This window comes from Eurosta solidaginis, chromosome 3 (assembly GCF_040869045.1).
Source record: "Eurosta solidaginis isolate ZX-2024a chromosome 3, ASM4086904v1, whole genome shotgun sequence".
NCBI lineage: Eukaryota > Metazoa > Arthropoda > Insecta > Diptera > Tephritidae > Eurosta > Eurosta solidaginis.
Genome location: NC_090321.1, coordinates 84,864,052 through 84,889,041, shown reverse-complemented (window position 1 = coordinate 84,889,041; position 24,990 = coordinate 84,864,052). Strand labels below are relative to the sequence as shown.

General features: G+C 41.1%; 2 protein-coding genes across 2 annotated transcripts in view; both read left to right on the top strand.

The window, feature by feature from the left end:
• Positions 1-3,337, top strand: part of LOC137244083 (nitric oxide-associated protein 1) — a 111,329-nt gene extending 107,992 nt beyond the window's left edge. The window contains exon 2 of the mRNA XM_067772611.1: positions 1,823-3,337. Coding sequence (XP_067628712.1) covers positions 1,823-3,303 — 1,481 coding nt within the window. The 3' untranslated portion in view covers positions 3,304-3,337. The remainder of the gene's footprint in view (positions 1-1,822) is intronic.
• A 12,197-nt stretch (positions 3,338-15,534) lies between these two features.
• The window catches only part of Nup75 (nuclear pore complex protein Nup75), a 52,364-nt gene continuing 42,908 nt past the window's right edge, over positions 15,535-24,990 (top strand). The window contains exons 1-2 of the mRNA XM_067772608.1: positions 15,535-15,672; positions 15,733-16,446. Coding sequence (XP_067628709.1) covers positions 15,646-15,672; positions 15,733-16,446 — 741 coding nt within the window. The 5' untranslated portion in view covers positions 15,535-15,645. The remainder of the gene's footprint in view (positions 15,673-15,732; positions 16,447-24,990) is intronic.

Below are 24,990 nucleotides of genomic sequence, written 5' to 3'. Positions count from 1 at the left end.
AACTGCCGAGCGGAAGGACAGACGCTCGACTGTGTATAAAAACTGGGCGTGACTTCAACCGATTTCGCCCTTTTTCACAGAAATAAGTTACAGTCCCAGAATCTAAGTCCCTACAAAATTTCACAAGGATTGGTAAATTTTTGTTCGACTTATGGCATTAAAAGTATCCTAGACAAATTAAATGAAAAAGGGCGGAGCCACGCCCATTTTGAAATTTTCTTTTATTTTTGCATTTTGTTGCACCATATCATTACTGGAGTGGAATGTTCACATAATTTACTTATATACTGTAAGGATATTAAATTTTTTGTTAAAATTTGACTTTAAAAAAATTTTTTTTTAAAAGTGGGCGTGGTCGTTCTCCGATTTTGCTAATTTTTATTAAGCATACATATAGTAATAGGAGTAACGTTCCTGCCAAATTTCATCATGATATCTTCAACGATTGCCAAATTACAGCTTGCAAAAATTTTAAATTACTTTCTTTTAAAAGTGGGCGGTGCCACGCCCATTGTCCAAAATTTTACTAATTTTCTATTCTGCGTCATAAGTTCAACGCACCTGCCAAGTTTCATCGCTTTATCCGTCTTTGGTAATGAATTATCGCACTTTTTCGGTTTTTCGAAATTTTCGATATCGAAAAAGTGGGCGTGGTTGTAGCCCGATATTGTTCATTTTAAATAGCAATCTGAGATGAGTGCTCAGGAACCTACATACCAAATTTCAACAAGATATCTCAAAATTTACTCAAGTTATCGTGTTAACGGACGGACGGACATGGCTCAATTAAATTTTTTTTCGATCCTGATGATTTTGATATTTGGAAGTCTATATCTATCTCGATTCCTTTATACCTGTACAACCAACCGTTATCCAATCAAAGTTAATATACTCTGTGAGCTATGCTCAACTGAGTATAACAACAAACACACACAAAGGTTTACATTTGCATATCGTCGACTGCATAAAATAATGTCGTATGTTACAAGTGAGCACATATAACATACGACAAAAATTTATCAGGGTGACGCTATCAGAAAACTGTCGCAAAACATAGTTAGTGGCAGAAAGTGGCAGCTGATATTAACACTTTAGAATCTTAAAACTTTGACTAATATACGATATAAGTACAAACGTGAGGATCAGTGAGGAACCCAATTAAAACTTTAGCTGAAATTGAAATATTTGTGCAAATAAACACTAATAAACGCACTGGTGAAGTTTTAAATAACAAAAAAAAAACATAACAAGCTAAAGACACTAAAACTATTTCAAAATGAAGTAAATACCTTTGACTTCAATATTCATTTCTATTTATTTCAATACAATGCTATTTTATGTATTTTTAAATAGCTTAAACTTGCACTTTAGTTTTAACTTGCTCACACTACAAAAACCAACTAATACCATAACCTCAATTTTGAAGCTATTCTTAAAGAGTACAGTGCGAATACAACAAAAACAAATATACCTTTAAAAGGGTTTTCTAATAAGAGATACTAACGACACATTTGGTGACAAACTTTTCACTTTGATTTTTTTTTTATTTTTGGCCTATGGACCCGACCACTGTGCACTGGTCCGTTTAGTTATACTTAGAAATTCATTATGGAAAATATGTGATATTTTTGACGATGTTTACATATTTAGACCCAGACCTTCCAGTTTGTGGGAAAAGATAAAAAGAAGCTCGGTGTAAACTGTAAGTTCTGCCTAATCTCCTCGGTGGTATATCACGACTGAGTTTTTTTTTTTTGTTACTTGGCCTCACATTTAAGACCATACTTAAATCCACTAAACTAATTTTATTCTTCTTATGTAGGTTATATTCCCTCACAGATATTCAAAGGTCGTACGGAGAAAGAATTGGAGACTATTATATGTCAACGTTGCCACTTCTTGAAAAACTACAATATTGCTTTGGATATTGAAATAAAAGCTGATGCTTATGTTGAAACGATATCACGTATAAAGGATGAACATGCTTTAGCGATAGTGATCGTTGACCTATTGGACTTTCCCTGCTCTATTTGGCCAGATATACGGAAAGTGCTTGGATATAAACGACCAGTATTTGTTGTTGGAAATAAAGTCGATTTACTGCCCCGTGACCATAATAACTACTTGAATCATGTTAGAGATTGCTTAAAAGATCAAATGGTGCAATGTGGCTTCGATTCACTCAATATTAAACACATTAGTTTGATTTCCGCTAAAACAGGATATGGAATAGAAGAACTGATTACACAATTGCACAAAATATGGGCGTATAAAGGAGATGTTTATTTAATCGGTTGCACTAATGTTGGGAAAAGTACGCTTTTTAATATTCTTTTGAATTCCGATTATTGTCAGCCGGAAGCAACAGACCTAGTACGTAGAGCTACAACTTGCCCTTGGCCAGGTACTACTTTACAGATGCTCAGATTCCCTATTTATCGACCTTCGGATATTCGAATTTATCAACGATTTCGTCGCTTGAGTTCCGAACGTGCACAGAAGGTTGCAGAAAATTTGCTACGTCGCAACAAGGCACAAAAAACTGGTCAAACTAAGGACGGACGTCTTTTGGGTACGGTCGGTCGAACTTTCGTGAAAAATCGCGAAGAAACAGACGATGCATTTAGTATGAGCCCCGCAGCAATACAACCAATAGTCACATTAAATGATACTATTCAAAAATATCGTCAATCTAAATGGTGCTACGATACGCCTGGAGTTATGCATCCTCAGCAATTTACAGAATTATTAACTGCAAGAGAGTTACAAAAATTGACACCGAATGATATGATTGTACCACGAGCTGTACGTCTCAAACCGGGTATGAGTTTGTTTATAGCTGGATTGGCTCGTTTAGATTTCTTGAATTGTAAATATGTTGAGATTGACTGGGTGAAGGTAGTTGTGTTCAGCTCTTTGCAATTACCATTGGTCATCACTCAGACGGCGGATGCTTCACAAATGTATAAAGAATATCTTGGCACAGATGTGCTGGGCTTACCTTTCGGCGATAAAAAACGTTTAGACCGTTGGCCAGGACTGGAAAGCAATAATGAAATGCTACAATTGGTAGGGAAGTATAAAGATGCGATAAGCTCTGAAATTGTACTTTCTTCAGCTGGATGGGTAGGTCTTCCTTTACCTTATGCTAGTGAATGCTCATTTAATGCATGGACGCCGTATGCGCGTGGTATCTATGAGCGTACCCCACCGCTGGTACCGTACGCAGAACGCTTGGTAGGAAAGCGAATACGAAATTCGTTGGCTTACAATTTGGGAAAGCCGTTTGTTTTCAAGAAATGAAATACTGTGTTGGAAAAAAAAATTTAGAAAGAAATTTACATCAACTCAAGAAGACTTGTAAGCAGGTGCAATGCAATAACATCCGGGAAAATAACGCCCGCGGGCTCTATTTCCTAAATTTGGCGGACGTTATTTCCTTTTTGAAAAGGAAATACTGCCCACGGGCTTTATTTCCTTTCATTGGGAAATTACGCCCGTAGCGTAGTTACCCTCTCATAAAACAAAACTTTGTATGAAGATTTGGCACATAACGTATTGGATTAAAAAAATGTATGATATGAGCCGTTTATTTTGAAAGTGGCATAAGTCATTTCATGTCGTTTAGGTTCAGTGGTAATTTGTTTGTATCTCTCCTCGCCTCCAGTTTTTTAGAGTCCAATATCCAAAAGATGCAATTCTTATTATTATTTTATAATTGTAGAACCATCTATATATGCATTCGTTCAAAAATAACAATGCATTTAAGACCATGAGTTGGAAATGACTTATGCCACTTTCAAAATAAACGGCTCATATAACAAAAATAAAAGCAAAACAAAATAAAGTTACTTATAATAATAAAACGAAGCAAAAAAATTAATTTATATGAAAACAATTAAATGTAAAATTGAGCAGGCATTTTCTTTATTTTATTTTATCGTTCAATTTTGTTAATACCGTTATTTTGTTTTACATAACATTGGATGCTAAGCTAAGGAGACATCCCGTGCAGTCCTGATTGCAGCATTTTGACAGTCCTGCAGCCTTTTCCAGTATGTGTTTTTAAGACCAGGCGACCAAACTGGTGACGCGTGGCACATGAGCGGCCGGCCAATTGCTTTGTGCGTGGTTAGCAACGTCTTTTTATATTTTGACAGCTCGAAACCGTCCTGTGATGGGGTTTAACTCCTAATCGGTAATTAAAACACTAGTTTTCCCATGAATAAATTTAAGAGATGTCGATTTTTTAATAGAAAAAATACCATTTCTAATTGAAAGCACGAAATAAAAGAAAAACGCGAAAATTTGCCAGATAATAATCTAGTTCCTAGGAATGGAACATATAATAACATTTTGGGAAATTCTTAATTATTCTGTTATAGTTCGAATCGCTGAACTTAGGTATACTCGCCCGTGGCCGTACGCGATATTGCTCCGTGTAATGGCTTTACTCACCTTCTTCGTGATGTCGTTTAACTTCCGGTAGTCCAAGCTAAACCTTTTTTCACAAGTACTACCGGTGAACTCCATGGACTAACTGATCTGCGCTTTTCGGTACAACATGTTCTGTAGCTAGTTGCCGCTTTATCTAAGTTAGGATAAACGTTTTTTTTTTTTGCGGAAACGTAAACGTATATACGTGTAAAAAAAACACGGCTATTCAACCCTATTCTGCATCTCGACTTGGATTGGAATTTTTTCGATCCAACTTCAAATCGTTCGCTTTTGTGTAGTCTGTATTTCGATCCTAGTTCCGTTTTTCTAAGTTGCAAATTAGTTGGCGGAAAAATATTTTCTTTTTATTTTTTTATTAATTTATAACAGAATTTTAACAAAAATGTAAGTAAAACTTGTTAAGAAACGTAAAAGGCTTGGTGATGATTATTTTTTATATGTTTCCAGGTCAAAAACAACATGTCGATGCCGAAGTCCTTGGACGTATTTGCCCCGCAAAAGCATCTAACACATACTTGAAAGCATCCTTATTCGAAAGTTGAAAGTTTTTTTGAACCTAAATAAGAAAATAAGTCATTAAACTTTACCACTTTTAAGTTCAATTTCTTACAATTCGTCACTCGTCTCAAATGGATTACACAAATCTCGCAATATTTGCCTTTCCATTCTCGCCGGGCCATTTTCATATGCGTTGCTTTCCAACTCCACAAATAATGCCGCGGCTATTGATTCCAGTATAATAGCTATAATTTGTGTCTGTTCGTTGGGTCCAGTTATATACAAAACAAGATGATGGAGTAGAGGAAGGTGAAGCGAAAACGTAAACAATCCTTGCGGAAAGAATAAATAAATCTTCATAACGTATTTTAGGTCAGTGCAATGAAATGTCGACTATATTCGTGCAGGAATCCCTTTTAACAAACCTTGGTGGCCACGGCAGGGAATTGGCCAAAAGAACGACAAAAACACACTTACAATTATGAAAGCACTTCACTCAAAAAAAAATAACACTGCGGCAATATATTCAGCCCTATTCTGCATATCGACTTGGATTGGAATTTTTTCGATTTGGCAATTTTGGTATTCTGTGTTCCAATCTCTTTCGATCCAACTTCGAATCATTCGATTTTGTGTACTCTGCATTTCGATCGTAATTCCGTTTTTCTAAGTTGCAAATTTGTTGGCGGAAAAAATTTTATTTTTATTTTTTTATTAATTTATAACAGAATTTTAACAAAAATGTAAGTAAAACTTGTTAAGAAACGTTAAAGGCTTGATGATAATTGTTTTTTATGTTTCCAGGTCAAAACCAACATGTCGATGTCGTCCTTGGACGTATTTGCCCCGCAAAAGTATCTAACACATACTTGAAAGCATCCTTATTAAGTCGAAAGTTTTTTTTTGAACCTAAATAAGAAAATAAGTCATTAAACTTTACCACTTTTAAGTTCAATTTCTTACAATTCGTCACTCATCTCAAATGGATTACACAAACTTCGCAATATTTGCCTTTCCATTCTCGCCTGGTCATTTTCGTATACGTTGCTTTCCAACTCCACAAATAATGACGCGGCTATTGGCTCCAGTATAATAGACAGCTATAATTTGTGTCTGTTGGTTGGGTCCAGTTATATGCCAAAGCAAGCTCCCGGAGTAGAGGAAGGTGAAGCGAAAACGTAAACAATCCTTGCGGAAAGAATAAATAAATCTTCATGAAGTATTTTAGTCCAGTGCAATGAAATTAGCATCCATAAAATTCAGAAAATGTCAACTATATTCGTGCAGAAATCCGTTTTAACAAAACTTGGTGGCCATGGCAGGGAATTGGCCAAAAGAACGACAAAAACACACATACGATTATGAAAGCACTTCCCTCAAAAAAATATAACACTGCGGCAATATATTCTATTGCTTTTTTTTGTACAAAATGGCGTGGATAATAAAATATAAACGTTTTTCAGTGTTTTTTACAAATTTTCTTTAATTTATTTTGTTCCAATGTTCACACATTCCGTACAAACAGCTGATTTCGAAAATTCATTTGCTCTTCCTCTTCTCATTACGATTCCGTCGTAATGCAGAATACCCAACTTCGATTAAAACGGAGCGTGAACGGGAACGTAATCGAAATGCAGAATAGGGGTGATTATATTGCTTTTTTTGTACAAAATGACGTGGATAACAAAATATAAACGTTTTTCAGTGTTTTTTACAAATTTTCTTTAATTTATTTTGTTCCAATGTTCACACATTCCGTACAAACAGCTGATTTCGAAAAATCAGTTGCTCTTCCTCTTCTCGTTACAATTCCGTCGTAATGCAGAATACCAAACTTCGATTAAAGCGGAGCGTAGAACGGGAACGTAATCGAAATGCAGAATAGTGAATAATCACCCCGAAGTTTGGTATTCTGCATTACGAAGGAATCGTAACGAGAAGAGGAAGAGCAAATGATTTTTCGAAATCAGCTGTTGGTACGGAATGTGTGAACATTGGAACAAAATAAATTGAAGAAAATTTGTAAAAAACACTGAAAAACGTTTATATTTTATTATCCACGCCATTTTGTACAAAAAAAGCAATAGAATATATTGCCACAGTGTTAAATTTTTTTGAGTGAAGTGCATAATTGTAAGTGTGTTTTTGTCGTTCTTTTGGCCAATTCCCTGCCGTGGCCACCAAGTTTTGTTAAAACGGATTCCTGCACGAATATAGTTGACATTTTCTGAATTTTAAGGATGCTAATTTCATTGCACTGGCCTAAAATACTTTATAAAGGTTTATTTATTCTTTCCGCAAGGATTGTTTACGTTTTCGCGTCACTTTCCTTTGCTTTGGCATATAACTGGACCAGCTATAATCATGAAAAAGGACTCAAACTGGGAAAGCTTCGGACACCTGGTACAGAACAAAAGAACATACAGCAGATACCGTTATGCATGTGAGACAGATACATAATTCTCAACGGAATTTTATGTATGCGAGAACAGTTTATCCGATTTAATCATGTTGTCACTACTGACTGTCATATGACAATCAAATGATTATCACGGTTGTTTTGTTATTTTTTAAATTCCGCCATTTTCAACCGACGAAAACCATATAAAAAATAAGTTTAAAAAATGAAAAAGAGAGCATTTCAAAGCTCCATGCTAAAAGAAAAAAAAATCGAAAATAATATTAAAAAATACCAAAAGCTGTCGGAATGTATGGGGCGCACTCAAAAAATTGATACGCGAAAAATAATAGTGGTTAGTGGTGATTCATTTTTAAATGTGTTTCCGCATGAGGAAAGCGCTTTCTGTTGTTTTGTTATTTTCTGAATTTAAATTGAACATTCTGAAGTCGAATTCTTATAAAACTATTTATTTTAAACAAATAAGAAACGCGTATGCTTTTATCACGTACAAAATTAAAAACGTAATGAAATAAAATAAATAAAAAGCAAAAAGTATTGTTTCATTTTTGGCGGAATATAACAATTGTCATTTTTGATAGTATAACAGTCAAACCTGATATTTACAGTAAACTATCATTTATGACACTTTTTGATAGTTAGAGTGTCAGCACTGATCCAGCAAAAGGAATGAGAGTGAGCAGTACGGCTATATACTTAATCAGTAGGCGATGTTGGTGTATAAGAAGGAGACAAAAACTCACACGTACACAGTTGTTTACATCACATTTGCGCAAGTCCCCTTAAGTTTGTGATAGAAAGTTTGTATGAAGCGCTGATCGCTAGGTTGACATTGCTGACAGTCAGATGATAGTCAGTATTCTTGTAGGGTAGCTGTAAAAAAATCTACTACAGAAACGAAACGAACAGAACTGCTGAACCAGATAAATATAAGGATCACAACGTTGTTGTTGCATTTGCATGTTAAATTTCTATCTGTATCTGGTTCACGTCACTAATGTGAACTGTTCATTGGAACGCACAAATCACACAAGAAGATTGCGCATTGCGCATGTAAACATTAGATCAGCTGTTTTTTATGACGCATGAACTGACTCTTTTCCTTTAGCTCTTTTTTTTCTCGCTCAAAACAGCTGATCTATTGTTTACATGCGCAATGCGCAATCTTTCTGTGTGATTTGCGGTGATTGGAACATGAGGAATATTGTAACGAATATTAGCAGCACTACGGGATACTATCATCTCTAAGCCGATGCTAAGCTGTGACTTGTATGCACATCAATAGATCAATCATTATGTCTACACATATGTACGTACACGCAGCGGAGAAGAGACGCGCAAACAAATGCAGATATCTTATCTGAGATGCTCCCAAAAGTATGCAATTATAAATGTGGAAGTGTCGCTCACAAATACACGCGCATATGAGAAGCTATTCAAGTGCATCTGTAGTTATAATTTTATAGCAGTAACTAAGTAAATTCTGGAAGCGCCTAGAAGATGCAACGAGGAAATCACAGAGTATAAAAGGCAGTAACAGTACAGGCGTGACAATCAGTTTCACCTAAGCAAGCTATTGGTTGTGAATTATCAGTGTTATTGTGAAGTACTTTAATAAAGGCCATGTTGCATTGTTAAATTTTGGAGTTATTTATTCAACAGTTTAGCGATACGAACGTTAGTAGAAGGTTGCAAAGAAGAGGATTTGTAGTAAATTCGCTACAATTGGTGTCAGAAGAGGAATTGTTGAATAAATTCCGAAGATTGCGAATACAACTTGCACATGGCAAAGTGAAGTGAACTGAAGATCCAGCAACTGAAGAAGGAGTTGGAGAGCCGTGGATTGAATACAACCGGCAATAAACTCGAACTTCAGGCAAGACTACGAGAGGCAATGGAAGCAGAAGGAATTAACGTGGAAGAGTATGTCTTTCATCTTGATGGCGACGAGACAATAAAAAAAATTGAAGAGAAAAATTAAGCATCGGAGACAGTTACGAGCACAGACTTGAACATGATATTGGCTGCAATATCTGCACAAATATCGACAGTAAGATCAATGTCGTCGCAAATGTCATCTCAACTGGAAGAACAGAAGATATATATGGCATCTCTGCTAGAATCCCAGGAGAACCGTATAATATCCAAGATGGAAGAACAAAAGACATATATGGCATCTCAACTGAAATCGCAGGAGACACGCATAACATCAAAGATTGAAGCGCGAGAAACGCGTATTTCAGAAATGTCGACACAGCTTACATCAAGGATGAAAGAGCAAGAGGCACGCATAACAGTACAACTCGAAACGCGTATGGACGAGAAAATAACGCAGTTTGAGGAAAAAATCGAAGCCGTGGTGGATGCTTTGAGAGGTCGTATACAGGAGTTGCAATTAAATCGACCAGCTTTTTCAGCAAGCAATACGAAGGTAAAAACTCGCGTCTTTTGACGGCTCTGTTCCTTTACAGGTCTTTAAGCTACAGTTTGAGAAGACCGCAACAGTGAACAACTGGAATGCTGAAAATAATGTTGCTGCGCTGTTCATGGTATTGAAACGGCCTTCAGGTGAGATCTTACAAACCATTCCAGAGGGCGAACGGAACTGTTATGAAGCATTGAGAGACGATACGGAACCGGGCATAGGAGACAGATATACCAAATGGAGTTACTGAACCGCTTCCAGAGGCCTGGTGAAACATTGCAAGAGTTTGCGTTGGATGTTGAAAGGCTGGCACATTTAGCGAATGCGGACACACCCGTGGAATACACTGAAAGGGTAAAGATTCAGAGCTTTATAAATGGCATACGGGGCGTCGAAACAAATCGAGTTACATACGCAAACCCAAAGCCAACATTCGCAGAAAAGGTATCACATGCTCTGATTCAGGAAACAGCGTCGCTTCTGTGTAAGCCAGTTTTCAAAGCGTGCCGTGTGGAAGTGGAAAGGACGGAGGGGTTAGACGCAAATTTAGAAGCTTTAAAACGAACGCAACAGAAGAATAATGGTGCAATCAAATGTTTCAAGTGCGGTAACCGAGGTCAGATCGCACGTCATTGCGATATTGGTCCTGGTAGTTCCAACTTGGGTGGCCGTAAACGCAAAGCTGGAGGAGATAAGCAAGCGCGAGTCAGATGTAAAGATCGAGATCGATATCTGTGTCGCAAATTGAGGAAATCAAGCAGTCTTACCGTCAGAGGGAATGTGGATGGCAAAGAACGTGTACGGACTGTAGATACGGGCGCATCTCATTTCTTGATTCGATCTGATTTGGTATACAGGATAGTAAAGCCATTACCTGGAGCAAGGATGCGTACGGTCACTGGCGAGTACAACCAAGTCCAGGGAGAAGTGATATGTGAGGTCTTAATTGGGAAGGTCATGGTTCTACACAAATTCATTGTGGCGGAGATTGTTAATGAATTCATATTGGGAGTGGACTTCTTGGTTGACCATGGCATCAAGATCGATATGCAAAGAAGGGTTATGCGTTATGAGAACCAGGATGTGCCACTTAACTTCAGTATTGAAAAGGGGTTCAGCAATAATCGAGTACTGGTGGAGAAGAGTCGACAAAAACCACAAAAGTCAAAGGCAGCAAGGGTTTATGGAAAGAATGGGTCAAACAAATCAAAACCAAAGATACCTGCGAGAAAAACACTGGCATTGACAAAACCTAATGGACGCACTAAAACGACTGAAGGAATTTTCCAGAAAGAATGCAATGGTGGTTTTAAACCAGCGTGCACTACTGTTGTTGTTGTTGTAGCAATGCTCGCCCCACCTAATAGCCGTGACCGATCACAGATTGTCATCAATATCCTCTAACGGGAGTCCAAGGAAACTTGCCGTTTCAACAGGGGTGGACCATAAGGAAAGGGGTGTTAGAGGCGTTGGTTCCACATTACAATTAAAGAGATGGTTGGTGTCATGTGGGGACACATTGCAAGCGGGGCATACATTTTGTATGTCGGGGTTGATTCTGGATAGGTAAGAGTTTAACCTGTTACAGTATCCAGAACGAAGTTGAGCAAGAGTGACACGCGTTTCCCTGGGGAGTATGCGTTCCTCTTCCGCGAGTTCTGGATATTTTTCTTCAAGTACTGGATTCACCGGGCAATTCCCGACATAAAGGTCCGACGCCTGTCTATGGAGTTCACCAAGGACCTGCTGTGTTTTTTCGCTTCATACGGCTGGGTTCTCAGGTGCCGTATTTCCTCAAAATGCTTACGGAGATGACTCCTTAGGCCCCTAGGCGGTGCTGGTTCGTCAATCAGATGTCTGTTGGGATGCCCAGGTTTCTGGGTATTCAACAGAAACTGTTTGGTCAGCATCTCATTTCTCTCCCTGATGGGGAGTATTCTCGCCTCATTATGCAGATGGTGTTCTGGGGACATAAGAAGACAGCCCGTGGCGATTCTGAGAGCAGTATTTTGGCAGGCCTGTAGTTTCTTCCAGCCATGCTGATGGGGGGCTAGCTGCAAATGTGCTTGGAAATAAGGGAGCAAAATGGCTTCAAGCGTCTTTGCCACTGGCGATAGGGGAGATATCGGACGATATGACTAACCTACGTTAGCTGGTTTCCCAGGCTTTAGTAGCGGGACCACCTTGGCCATTTTCCATTTCTCGGGTATGACAAAGGTGGAGAGACAGGTTGAAGACATGCGCTAAATATTTGAAACCCTCTTTCCCTAGGTTTTTAAGCATCGGCATGGCTATGCCGTCTGGGCCCACTGCTTTGGATGGTTTAGCGCGACCAATGGCGTCCTCAACCTCTCTAGCTGTGATGGTGATTGGTGACGCGCTGAATTTGTGTTTATGTGCGTGTCTATTGGCTCTCCGTCTATCTTTGTCGACCGTAGGATGCATTATATATTGTCGGCAGAAAGCGCTCGCGCATTTTTTCGCATCCGACAGCACCTTATCGCCAAAGGCGATGGAAACTTTGTCTTTATGCTTAGTCGGATTCGATAGGGACTTTACGGTGGACCAAAGTTTACCTACACCGGTAGAGAGGTTACAACCTCTTAGGTGCTCTTCCCATTTCGCCCGCTTGTGTTCGTCCACAAGCAATCTGATGCGTTGGTTTATATCCCTTATTTGGGGGTCGCCTGGATCAAGCTGTCTTATAAGGTCGCGTTCCCTCGCTAAGCTCGCGGCCTCCGCCGGGAAGTGGGCCGGATTTCGGGAATTCTCCCGGCGGGAATGAAATGTGCCGAGGCGGATTCAATGACCTTACGGAAGGCACGCTCCCCTTGGCGGGCATCAGTCGGGATAGGGAGGGCAGCAAAGCTGCTGTCTGTTGCAGATTTATATTCTTCCCACTTTCCTTTTTTGAAGTTTATGAAAGTGCGTGTTTCGGTGACGATGAAGTCGGCGGTACGCTCGAACGAAATAAGTATGGGCAGGTGGTCGGATGCCAATGTTACCATCGGCTGCCAGTTGACGCAGTTTACGAGTTCTGCGCTCACGATTGAGATATCTGGCGAGCTATGACAGCTTCCTACCATACGTGTGGGGGCGTCTCCGTTTATTGTGCAGAACGTCGTTTCTTCTATTTGATCCGCCAACATCTCACCCCTACTGTCCGCCCGCAAGTTTGAATGCCATAGGTCGTGATGGGCATTGAAATCGCCTAAGATAATGCGATTGTTGCCAGTGAGTAAGGCCTCGATATTAGGGCGGTATCCACTGGGGCAACAGGTGACAGGAGGGATGTAGATGTTGATGATTTCTAGATTTGCATCGCCTGACCGGACAGATAGGCCTTGACGTTCTAAGACATTGTCCCTGCGGTCGATGCCAGGATCAAATATATAATATTGCACAGAGTGGTGTATAATAAACGCGAGGCCGCCTCCATTTCCGCTCTCGCGGTCTTTCCTGTGGACATTATACCCAGAGCAGGTCTGCAATGCAGATCTTGCTGTGAGTTTAGTCTCTTGAAGCGCAGCAATGCGGATGTTGTGCCGCTTCATGAAATCGACTATCTCCGTAATCTTCCCAGTTAGTCCATTACAGTTTAACTGCAGAATTCTGAAGTGCATGAGGGGTGACGCCGCCACTCTAGGGATAAGTGAAGGGTGACTACGCCTAGGTTGTGGAAGGCCAGGACGCAATTGCTGTTGTGGCCTTGGGACTGGGCGCCCTTGGGCAAGCATTGGGGTACCCGGATGATTTGGGTTTGCGACCTGGCAACATGGCGCGATGAAACCAGTCGAGGGGTTGCCGTCGCGGAGACCAGAACATCTAGGAAAGTGGCACCACCCAAGGCAGGAGCTGCATTGAGCGGATGTCGCAAACCTATATATTCTGTGCTGGCAGACGGTGCAAACGGAGGTAGGGACTAAGAGTCTGTTTCCCTGACCTGCACGATTGCTGCCAGAGAAGAGGGGGGGGGGGGGGGGGGGGAGAAGAAGACGGGGGCAGGGGCTGATGCTCAGCAGTGCTACCAGCTCTACTACGAAGGTAGTAGTTATGAGTGGTATCAGCTGTTTGAGTTATCGGCGCCGTAGGGCGCGAGCAGCAGCGGGTACTTGTTGTGGCTTGCTGAGCAGCGAGGCTGCTGGAAGGTAGTGGGGGCGCTTAGGCGTAGACTACGGGACGCCCTTGGGCGTGAGTAGCAAGGAGCCACAAAAATTTATAAAAGTTACGTGGACGTCGGCTTTTGGGATCAAGCCCAGATCAACCTGTCCGATGCAACCATCCCTTGCACGAGACACACTGAACAGAGTATGACCGTCCTAAAAAGATTCTTTTCTGGCAAATGCAGCAAAACCATTTCTCAGGACCGGGGTCAGGAGACGGACCCGGATTGGGTTCGATACCTTCCCGGAGTAAGAGAATATGTAGCAGTCCTGCTGCAAGGAGCTGCTTGGAGGATGACAATTTGTGGGAGGGACGAAACAAATTAAATGGGGTCACACTGAAATGACAGTCCTTGGTCGGGAAAAATCCCGAGTCGCTCCGGTACATAGAACCGACTGCCTTGGGACGCGCGTGCATTACTGTTGTAAAACGTCAAGACGATACTGATGATGCAAAGTCAATCCGTCAATAAAGCCCTGCAAAGTAGTTCTTCATTGGCCAAACAACAGAGTGCGAGGGAACGACCCAGGGTAATAAGTAGTACGATGAAACGCAGGTACGATGAGAACAATAATTCGAAAGGTTCGTTGGCGGGAGATTTCGTACTGTTATACAACCCTCACCGGAGGAAAGGTGTTCCATCCAAATTTCGGTGCAGTTGGGAAGGCCCATACAAAGTTGTGAAGAAGATCAGTGATACCATCTACCGCATACAAACCATTGGGAAACCACGGAATAGAAGAAGAGTGGTACATTTGGAGATGTTAGCAGCGTTTAGATCGGGGAATTTGTCTAATCGGGACGATCAGACTTAGGTGGAGGGCAGTGTAACGAATATTAGCAGCACTAAGGGATACTATCATCTCTAAGCCGATGCTAAGCTGTGACTTGTATGCACATCAATAGATCAATCATTATGTCTCCACATATGTACGTACACGCAGCGGAGAAGAGACGCACAAACACATGCAGACATCTTATCTGAGATGCTCCCAAAAGTATGCAGTTATAATTGTGGAAGTGTCGCTCACAAATACACGCGTATATGAGAAGCTATACACGTGCATCTTTAGTTACAATTTTACAGCAGTAACTAAGTAAATTCTGGAAGCGCCTAGAAGATGCAACGAGGAAATCCCAGAGTATAAAAGGCAGCAACAGTAGAGGCGCGACAATCACTTTCATTTAAGAAAGCTATTGGTTGTGAAGTATCAGTGTCATTGTAAATTTTACCAAGTAGCGCAACTAACAGCTGATCGGTGAAAATTCGCACATTCACACGCACAGTTCTCGACTCAGTTTCAAAACAAAACTTTAGATTATTTAATTCAAATTTTCAAGTGAGATAATACTTACAAATTTATGTATACAGAATATATATGGCATTTTTGTTGTTATTAAAACAATATTTTTATTTATATTAAAGCTTTTATCATTTTTTTTTTAACTTTGAAAAATCTCCGAACACCATTCCTTCATTATATGACATTCGACTGCCTAGTCCACTGCCTTCCACTCCATTCGCAACATAACCTCTACTTAAGCTGCCAAACTATATAGTAAACAATGATCAAGCATAAGTATCGATTTTCGCGTCTCTTCTCTTCATACAGCTGTCAAAGTAGTTAGCGACATCCGTTAACAAAATTTTTCCAGATATATAAACAAAATTATCTTTATAATGCAGGAAGATCAGCCCTCTTATTTTGTAGGTATTACTTTTGAGATATCCCCGATTAAACTGAATATTGAATTGGTTCGTACACAGGCCATAGTCGACCCTTTGTGTTCCCGATATTGCAATACAGTGACCGGTCAGTTTGTTGCCGGTAGCAAAATAGCATTAAATGCATACCGACCCATTACCAGTAACACCCGCGATTCTCCAACGGAGTATGCTGGCAAAGATGCTGTAACTATACATATGCTGCAACCTGAGTTTATATTTGATGATCCTATATTGCGTAGTCTAATAGCTGAAGCAAATTCGACGTTTGTGGCACTCCAACAGCTTAAAAAGCGCGGCTCTAAAGCAGAATATACAAAAGTATCACGAACTTATCGCAGCATAATACGCGCCTGTTTGGAAAAACTGCAAGATGCTGGAACAAATGCGGACGAAAGTGAAGATACCAATGCCCCAGCTAAATATCAACAATATATTACCATATTCTATTCTATTGAGTGTGTGTGGCATTTAAGTGAAATATTATTTTTGGATCCAACTCCATCGAATGCGGTAGTGTCGCAGCTGCTTGATTGGATACGTTTCCATTTCCCGTCAGCCGAGCGTATGGCTACAGACCTTTTACTTTTGGGTCGGGAGGCAAGTGATAGCGATGATTATTGGCCGGCCCTTAAAGGTCTTATAATGCAAGGACAAGTAGATATAGCACGAGCCTTACTTCACCTACATCCACAAGCAGAAACATCCTATTTCAAGTTAGCTGAACAAATTCTGAAAACAATGCCAGCATACAGTGTAAGTACAACCGTAATTAACTAAATTTGAGTACTTGTGCCTCAGTCTGCCGCAACAAACAAAATTGCATTTTTCCAATCGCGATTATACAATTAATTTTTTAGATAAATTTTTTTCTTAGATAATTATTTTATTTAATACCGTTGCTCCCAACGGGAACTAGTGTGATTGGAGCTCGCTATAAAATTCTGAAGTCTCCGGCAGCGGAAACGTTGCTAACCAGGTACAAAGCAATTGACCGGCCACTCATGTGCTACGCGAGTTCTTAGAATATTTGGGGCGTCTAAAATATCAAATATATTCAAAGGGTTGTGTGGCGCAACCCTTTGAAGAGTTGCCAGCGCAATATATAGCTTCTCCGACCCAATTGTCAAGCTCACCTATCCGTTGCAAATCCTGTTTCATTAACAGCTGAAGCTCTGGCCACCCCGAACTCCTCATGGATCTAGGTGGTGGGAGGGCGGTATGGCCTAGAAGGTCGCATGTGGTTGTTGTTGTTGTAGCAATGCTCGCCCCACCTAATAGCCGCGACCTATCACAAATTGTCATCAATATCCTCTAACGGGAGTCCAAGGAAACTTGCCTTTCAACAGGGGTGGACCATAAGGAAAGGGGTGTTAGAGGCGTTGGTTCCACATTACAATTGAAGAGATGGTTGGTGTCATGTGGGGACACGTTGCAAGCGGGGCATACAATTTGTATGTCGGTGTTGATTCTGGATCGGTAAGATTTTAACCTGTTACAGTATCCAGAACGAAGTTGAGCAAGAGTGACACGCGTTTTCCTGGGGAGTATGCGTTTCTCTTCCGCAATTTTTGAATAATTTTCGTTAAGCACTGGATTCACCGGGCAATTCCCGGCATAAAGGTCCGACGCCTGTTTATGGAGTTCACCAAGGACCTGCTTGTGTTTTTTCACTTCATACGGCTGGGTTCTCAGGTGCCGTATTTCCTCAAAATGCTTACGGAGATGACTCCTTAAGCCCCTAGGCGGTGCTTCTTCATCAATCAGATGTCTGTTGGGATGCCCAGGTTTCTGGGTATTCAACAGGAACTGTTTGGTCAGCATCTCATTTCTCTCCCTGATGGGGAGTATTCTCGCCTCATTATGCAGATGGTGTTCTGGGGACATAAGAAGACAGCCGTGGCGATTCTGAGAGCAGTATTTTGGCAGGCCTGTAGTTTCTTCCAGTGGGTGTGGTCATAACAAACCGTTCCCGAGATGGTTGGGGTTAATACCGCAACGTACCGGATCTGCATCCGGCAAAGGACCAGCAACATGATAACACCGCCAGGGCCTTCGGGGACTGTCCTTATCGCTACAACAACAACCATAACAACAACGAAGTGCTGAACAGATGCTTTTTCTTAATTGTCAGAAACCTGAACACCCTAGCGAAAATGGAACATTTCCGTAAGCACTATGATGAGATAAGCATAAGGTGGCCCTAAGCAAAATGCACACGCAACAAATTAAAATGTGTATCAAAATGCACACCGAATCGGTAAACAGATTAGCTAGGTTACGTACAGTGACCACCGTTATCAATATATTCTATTCTACCCTTGCAGAAGAAGAAAGCGATCTACCCAGGGAGACAAGAATCACACTGGCCTAACTTCGTGCTGGATACTGTAACGTGTTAAACTCTTACTTGTCTAGAATCAACCCCGACATACGTCCTGCATAATGCGGGGCATGACATCACCCATTTTTTTCAACTGTAATCTGGAACCTACACCTCTAACACAAACTTCCCCACGGGCCACCCCTGTTGAAACTGTTAGTTTCTTTGCACTCCCGTTAGAGGATTTTGAGGACAATTCGTGAGAGGTTCCATCTACTGAATGCGGCGAAGCACTGTTAACACAACAACAACAACATTATTTTTGTTAGGGTGGAAGGCCAGCATCTTCCCAAGGCAGCCGGTTCTACGCTTCCCAGGGCAGTGGTCTATGTACCGGAGCGACTCGGGATTTTTCCCGACCAAGGGCTGTCATTTCAGTGTAACTCCATTTAATTTGTTGCGTCTCTCCCACAGTTTGTCATCCAGCCAGCAGCTCCTTGCAGCGGGACTGCGCCATACTCTCCTGCTCCGGGAAGGTATCGAACCCAATCCGTTTCCTTCTCCTGACTAGGTCCCCCCACTACCTTCCAGCAGCTCTGCTGCTCAGCAAGCCACAACAAGTACCCGCTGCTGCTCGCGGCCTACGGCGCCACCAGCTCATATGGCCGCTCCCACTCATAACTACAATTTCCATAGTAGAGTCGGGAGCAATGCCGAGCATCAGCCCCGCCCTCGTTGTTTTTTTGTTGTTGTTGTTGTAGCAGTGCTTCGACCCATCCAATAGGTGCGACCAATCACAAATTGTCATCAATATCCTCTAGCGGGAGTCCAAGGAAACTTGCTGTTTCAACAGGGGTGGACCATAATGAGAGGGGTGTTAGAGGCGTTGGTTCCACATTACAATTAAAGAGATGGTTGGTGTCATCTGGGGACACATTGCAAGCGGGGCATACATTTTGTATGTCGGTGTTGATTCTGGATAGGTAAGAGTTTAACCTGTTACAGTATCCCGATCGAAGTTGAGCGAGAGTGACTCGTGTTTCCCTGGGGAGTGTGCGTTCCTCTTCCGCAAGTTTTGGGTACTGTTCTTTGAGTACTGGATTCACCGGGCAATTCCCGGCATAAAGGTCCGACGCCTGTTCGTGGAGTTAACTCAGGACCTGCTTGTGTTTTCTGGCTTCATACGGCTGAATTCTCAAATGCCGTATTTCCTCATAATGCTTACGGAGATGACTCCTTAAGCCCCTAGACGGTGTTGGTTCATCAATAAGATACCTGTCGGGATGCTCAGGTTTCTGGGTATTCAACTGGAACTGTTTGATTAGCATCTCATTTCTCTCCCTGATGGGGAGTATTCGCGCCTCATTATGTAGATGGTGTTCTGGGGACATAAGAAGACAGCCCGTGGCGATTCTGAGAGCAGTATTTTGGCTGGCCTGTAGCTTCTTCCAGCGAGTAGTTTTAAGGCTTGGCGACCATATAGGGGACGCGTAGCATGCAAACGGCTCGCCAATTGCTTCGTAAGTAGTAATGAGCGTTTCTTTATCTTTTCCCCAAGTACTGCCAGCAAGAGATTTGAGGATTTTATTACGGCTCTGGATTTTCGGTACAATTGCGGCTGCATGCTCATCAAAATTTAGATCCTGATCAAACGTTACACCCAAGATTTTGGGGTGTAGGACAGTCGGTAGCGTAGTACCATCTACGTGGATGTTCAAAATGGTCGACATTTGGGACGTCGAAGTTGTAAATAAGGTCGCGGATGATTTAGTCAGTGATATTGCCAGGTTTGGCGAGGCGAAAAAACTGGAGAGATCAGGGAGGTAGCCGTTTATTCTGTTGCAAAGCTCATCGATCTGTGGGCCCGGGCCTGTGGCCATTATTGTGCAGTCACCGGCGTAAGAAACGATAGTAACTCCTTCCGGTGGCGAAGGTAGTTTTGATATGTAGAAATTAAACAAAAGTGGGGATAGGACACCACCCTGTGGCACCCCTGGTTTAATGCTTCATGGCTTTGATGTTTCGTTTCTGAATTGCACCGATGCTTGCCGACCACCCAGATAATTTGCGGTACACTTTTTTTTAAGACATGGGGGAAGAGTAGACCCTTCCACGGCTTGCAGTAACGTGCCATGGTTGACGGTATCAAAAGCTGGTGATAGGTCTAGCGCAACGAGTACTGTTCTATGGTGGGGCTTATGACTTAAACCACAATTTATCTGGATGCTAATGGCATTTAGCGCGGTGGTGGTGCTATGGAGTTTTCTAAAGCCATGCTGATGACAGGCTACCTGCAAATTTGCTTTGAAGTAGGGGAGCAAAATGACTTCAAGCGTCTTGGCTACTGGCGATAGGAGAGATATCGGGCGATATGACTCTCCTATGTTAGCTGGTTTCCCAGGCTTTAGTAGCGGGACCACCTTGGCCATTTCCCATTTTTCGGGAATGACGAAGGTGGAAAGATACAGGTTGAAGACATGCGCTAAATATTTGAAACCCTCTTTCCCTAGGCTTTTAAGCATCGGCATTGCTTTGCAGTCTGGGCCCACTGCTTTAGATGGTTTAGCATGACCGATGGCATCCTCAACCTCTTTGGCGGTAATGGTAATTGGCGACGTGCTGAATTTATGTTTATGTGCGTGTATGTTGGCGGTCCGTCTATCTTTTTCGACCGCCCCTGTCTTCTCCCCTGTTGTTGTTGTTGTTGTAGCGATTAGGTTACTCCCCGAAGGCTTTGGGGAGTGTTATCGATGTGATGGTCCTTTGTCGGATACAGATCCGATACGCTCCGGTAACACAGCACCATTAAGGTGATGGCCCGACCATCTCGGGAACGATTTATATGGCCACATTGAACCTTCAGGCCATCCCTCCCTCCCCACCCCTAAGTTCCATGAGGAGCTTGGGGTCGCCAGAGCCTCGTCTGTTAGTGAAACGGGACTCGCCGCTCGAAGGTGAGGTTGACAATTGGGTTGGAGAAGCTATATATTGCGCTACACAACCGCTTGAATCCCGTCGTCTCCCCTCTTTTCCGTCAGCAATCGTGTAGGTCAGGGACACAGACTCTTAGTCCCTACCACCTTTTGCACCGTTACCAGCACAGAATATATATTTAATTTAATTTAATTTAATTTATTTATTATTACGGCTGTTTAGGCCTAAAACTTAAACTACTAAGTACAATTCATTATTATAATCACTTATTTCTATTGAATATGCTGTTGGAATGCCATGTGATTCCGATCAGCATATTTACTGGCGTGACAAACGGACGAGTCTGGGAGCCACTTATTTAAGTAAGGTTTGAAAGGATGCGTTTCCAATCCTCCAGTGCTCATAGCTTAAAGCAACAAAATTTGGAACGTATATTTTACAATTATATTTGTATTTTAAGCTGTCGGAATGTATTGGTCTCCGATCGACACAGCTAAACATGTCTTTGGATGTTGGAAATTGAAAATAACGTGTACCCAATCACCCCTCAACTTTGTTTAGTAAAGACGCTGTCGGAATGCATGAAGATTCCGATCAGCACAGCTCAAAATATATTGGGAGGTTGAAAAGGACGTGTTTCCAATCCCCCCTGCTCCAACTTTTGTTTGACCTTATTTTCGTTACACATCATATAATATTATTTTTATATTAATGCTGTCGGAATGCAAGTGATTCCGATCGGCAACAGTAAATATAGGCTGAAAATACCCAATTCCAGCGAATTTAGTTGTTGGAACTGTGTGGAGTTACAGGTGGCGACTGATTATCTTTTCATTAGGGCCAAGTGCATTGTATTTTGCTGCTACCAAAATTACCATTCCCTTTTCGCGCTCCAGTATCGGATATATCATGTAAAAAAATAAAAGAAAAAAAAACTTTATCTTATCTTATTGGAAGGGTTTTACAATGCTCCAATAAACTTTTTTTAAAAGTATTGAAGTTATTACTACTTTTTATGTGATGAGGAAGTTCATTGAAATATTTCAGGCCCTTATAAAATATATTTTGCTTGTCCACTTCTGTTTTGAAAAGAGGTAATCTAAAATTATTGTTTTCTCTTATTACGTATGAATGCGCATCATGTACATATATAAGCTTTTCGCTGAGGTATTTGTATTTGTATTTGTATTTATAAGGCAATTCATCCCAGCACAACAATTTGGCAAAAATTATTTTACAGTGCTAGTCGGTAAAAGGCATAAAATAGGAACAATTTAAACTTGAAACTTAAAGCTAATGACTATGGCTAAGAAAAGGTTACAATAAATAATATATTTAATAAATAGTAAATAAATAAAATAAACGAATGGTAGAGTACATTGTTAGGTTATTATAGAAACTTGTTAATTCTTTATTGAAGAGCAGAGCATTGCTTATAAGCCTAAGTCTAGAAGGGAGCGAGTTCCAAAGACGTATGGAAGTAATGAAGAACTGGCGATCAGATATTGGCATACGATGTCTGAACTGGGCAAGGAGAACAGATCTAGACGACTGGAGAAAATTTAGCCTCCGATACAAATAGTCAGGTTCCTTCATATATATTAATTTATGTAGCGTAGTGAGCGTTTTAAGTTTAATAAGGTTATCGAAAGAAATGTTTAGCAACCTGTAGCATGATGAGAGACGTGGTCAAGTCTTTTCAACCCATAGACGTATCTAGAAATGTTGTTATAAACAACATTAAGTTTCCTATTACATACATAGTCACAATTAGAGTAAACCTCACAACCATAAAGCAGCGTAGGTATTAAGTACGCTTTTGCTATTAGTAGACGAATATGTAACGGAGTAAAATATTGTGTAAGCCAGAGTGTACGAAGCATCCCATACACTTTTCCCACTGTGCGGAAGATGTGATCTTTCCATGTCAAGGTTTTGTTAAAAACTACACCTAGATTTTTTGCCGTGTCAACGTATTCTATAATAGTGTTGTCTAAAATTAAATTTTCCATTCCACTTTTATCTAGTGACCTTCTATGAATGACTATACATTTCGACTTCTAAGGGTTAAGACATAAGCCGTTCATAGAAGCCCACGTACCAATTTGACATAAATCGTAATTTAAGTTATTAATACATGAACTGGTACGATCACTAGGACAGCACATATACAATTGTACGAAGTCAGACTTTCTGCTACCAACACTTACTGCCTGAGTTCGGTCGGCCAAATACGATCTGATGAGGGCTGTTGCACAGTTGGAGAAATTAAATAGGTTGTCCAGCTTCTTGCAGAGAACGGTGTGGTCGACCGAGTCAAACGCTTTTGAATGGTCGAGAAGAGTCAGGAAAGCAGTAAAATTTTTGTCAACTTGTTCTCGAATATCCTCTATCACCGATAGTAGCGCCGTTTTACAGCTACGATTTGACCTGAATCCAGACTGTATATCAGTGAGAAGGTTATTATCCTGCACATAAGTATTTATCTGGCGGTGCAAAATTCGTTCGACGACCTTGGAAAGGAAAGGCAGAATAGCTATAGGTATATACTCCTTGTTTTGCTTGGGGATTAGGATTACCTTAGCAACTTTCCAACATTTGGTAAATACACAGGACGTCAGCACAGAGTTAACCAAGTAGGTTAAGTGAGGAAGGATTTTAGGAAGAATTATTTTTAAAAATTTCGGACATATACCATCGAACCCCATAGCATTAGACTTTACTGAAAGAATGGCTTGAACGACATCACAATCATCGACACTAGCAAACTCAAGAGGACCACAATCAACATTAGCGCGAATACAATAATTGTCAGCACATATATTATCAGTTGAGATTGGCAGATTTACAAAATTTATATTTATCTCGTTAATGTCTACATCAGGTAGGACAGAAATATCGCATTTGGATTTTCCGATACCAATATGTTTAATCGACTTCCAGGTTTCCTTCGAACTCAAAGCAGCACTAAACTTGTTATTATAAAATTTCTGCTTTGCTCACCTAATGGTTTTGTTTGCAGCGATCCTAGCTGCTTTGAAGCAGTTGTGAGCCTCCAGGGTTTTGTATCTTTTCCATCGTGAGTAAGCAAGGTTACGCTGGTGAATTAAGTGTTTTAGATTGGCACTAAACCAAGGGGTATTATTGTGTGCAGCAGCCTTGAGTTTCACTGGCACATGGTTGTCGAAAAGCCTAATAATATGGTTCTGTAGGAATGATGCCTGATCATCGACCGATGTCAGCGTACGAATCAAGCTCCATTCGACCGACTCCACCGCTGCATTAAGGGAACTGTAATCTATGCTTCTAAAATCACGATACGTAAAGGAACATTGGATGTGTGACGTTTGAAAGTTGTAACTAAGAAATATCAGATCGTGTTTTGAAAAGCAAGATGCCGACAATTGATCGTAGTGGAGCAATTTCAGGGGATCATTCACAAAAAATAAATCCAGCAAAGAAGAATTTGAGTCAGTAAAGTGTGTAGGTGAAGTTAAATTGGTGGGAAAAAGTCCAAGAGACTCCATACTTAGCTTTAGAGTTGAGTCGACAAGAAGGTTGGAGTTGAAATCCCCAGCAATGATTATATTATCATAGCTTATAAGTAGAGGCTCGAGAAATTCAATAAAGCCAGAGAAGTCAACTCCACGATTAGGTCTGTATGCACAGCCGATAAGAAGCCTTTCATTATTTACAGAGAACACGTCTACGAACACATATTCGACAGAATCACTTGGACTAGCGCTGCAGCAAAGTTTACAGGATAAACTACTTTTGACATATATAGCAACACCACCACCATGACCACGTCTATCAGCCCTGAAAAGTTGATATCCATTTAGTTGCAAAAGGCTAGTACAGGAGGAAGGGCGCAAAGGGCGGTTGGTCATAGGCGCAGATGCAAATGCGCACCACAATGCGTGGGGAGGAGCAGATACGAACGAGAGAGGCGAATCTCTATTTTGTTACATCCTGCAAACCGATTTGCAGATAGCCAACAGGGGAAATGTTCCTACATACATTGGTCCAACATCCAGCAATGT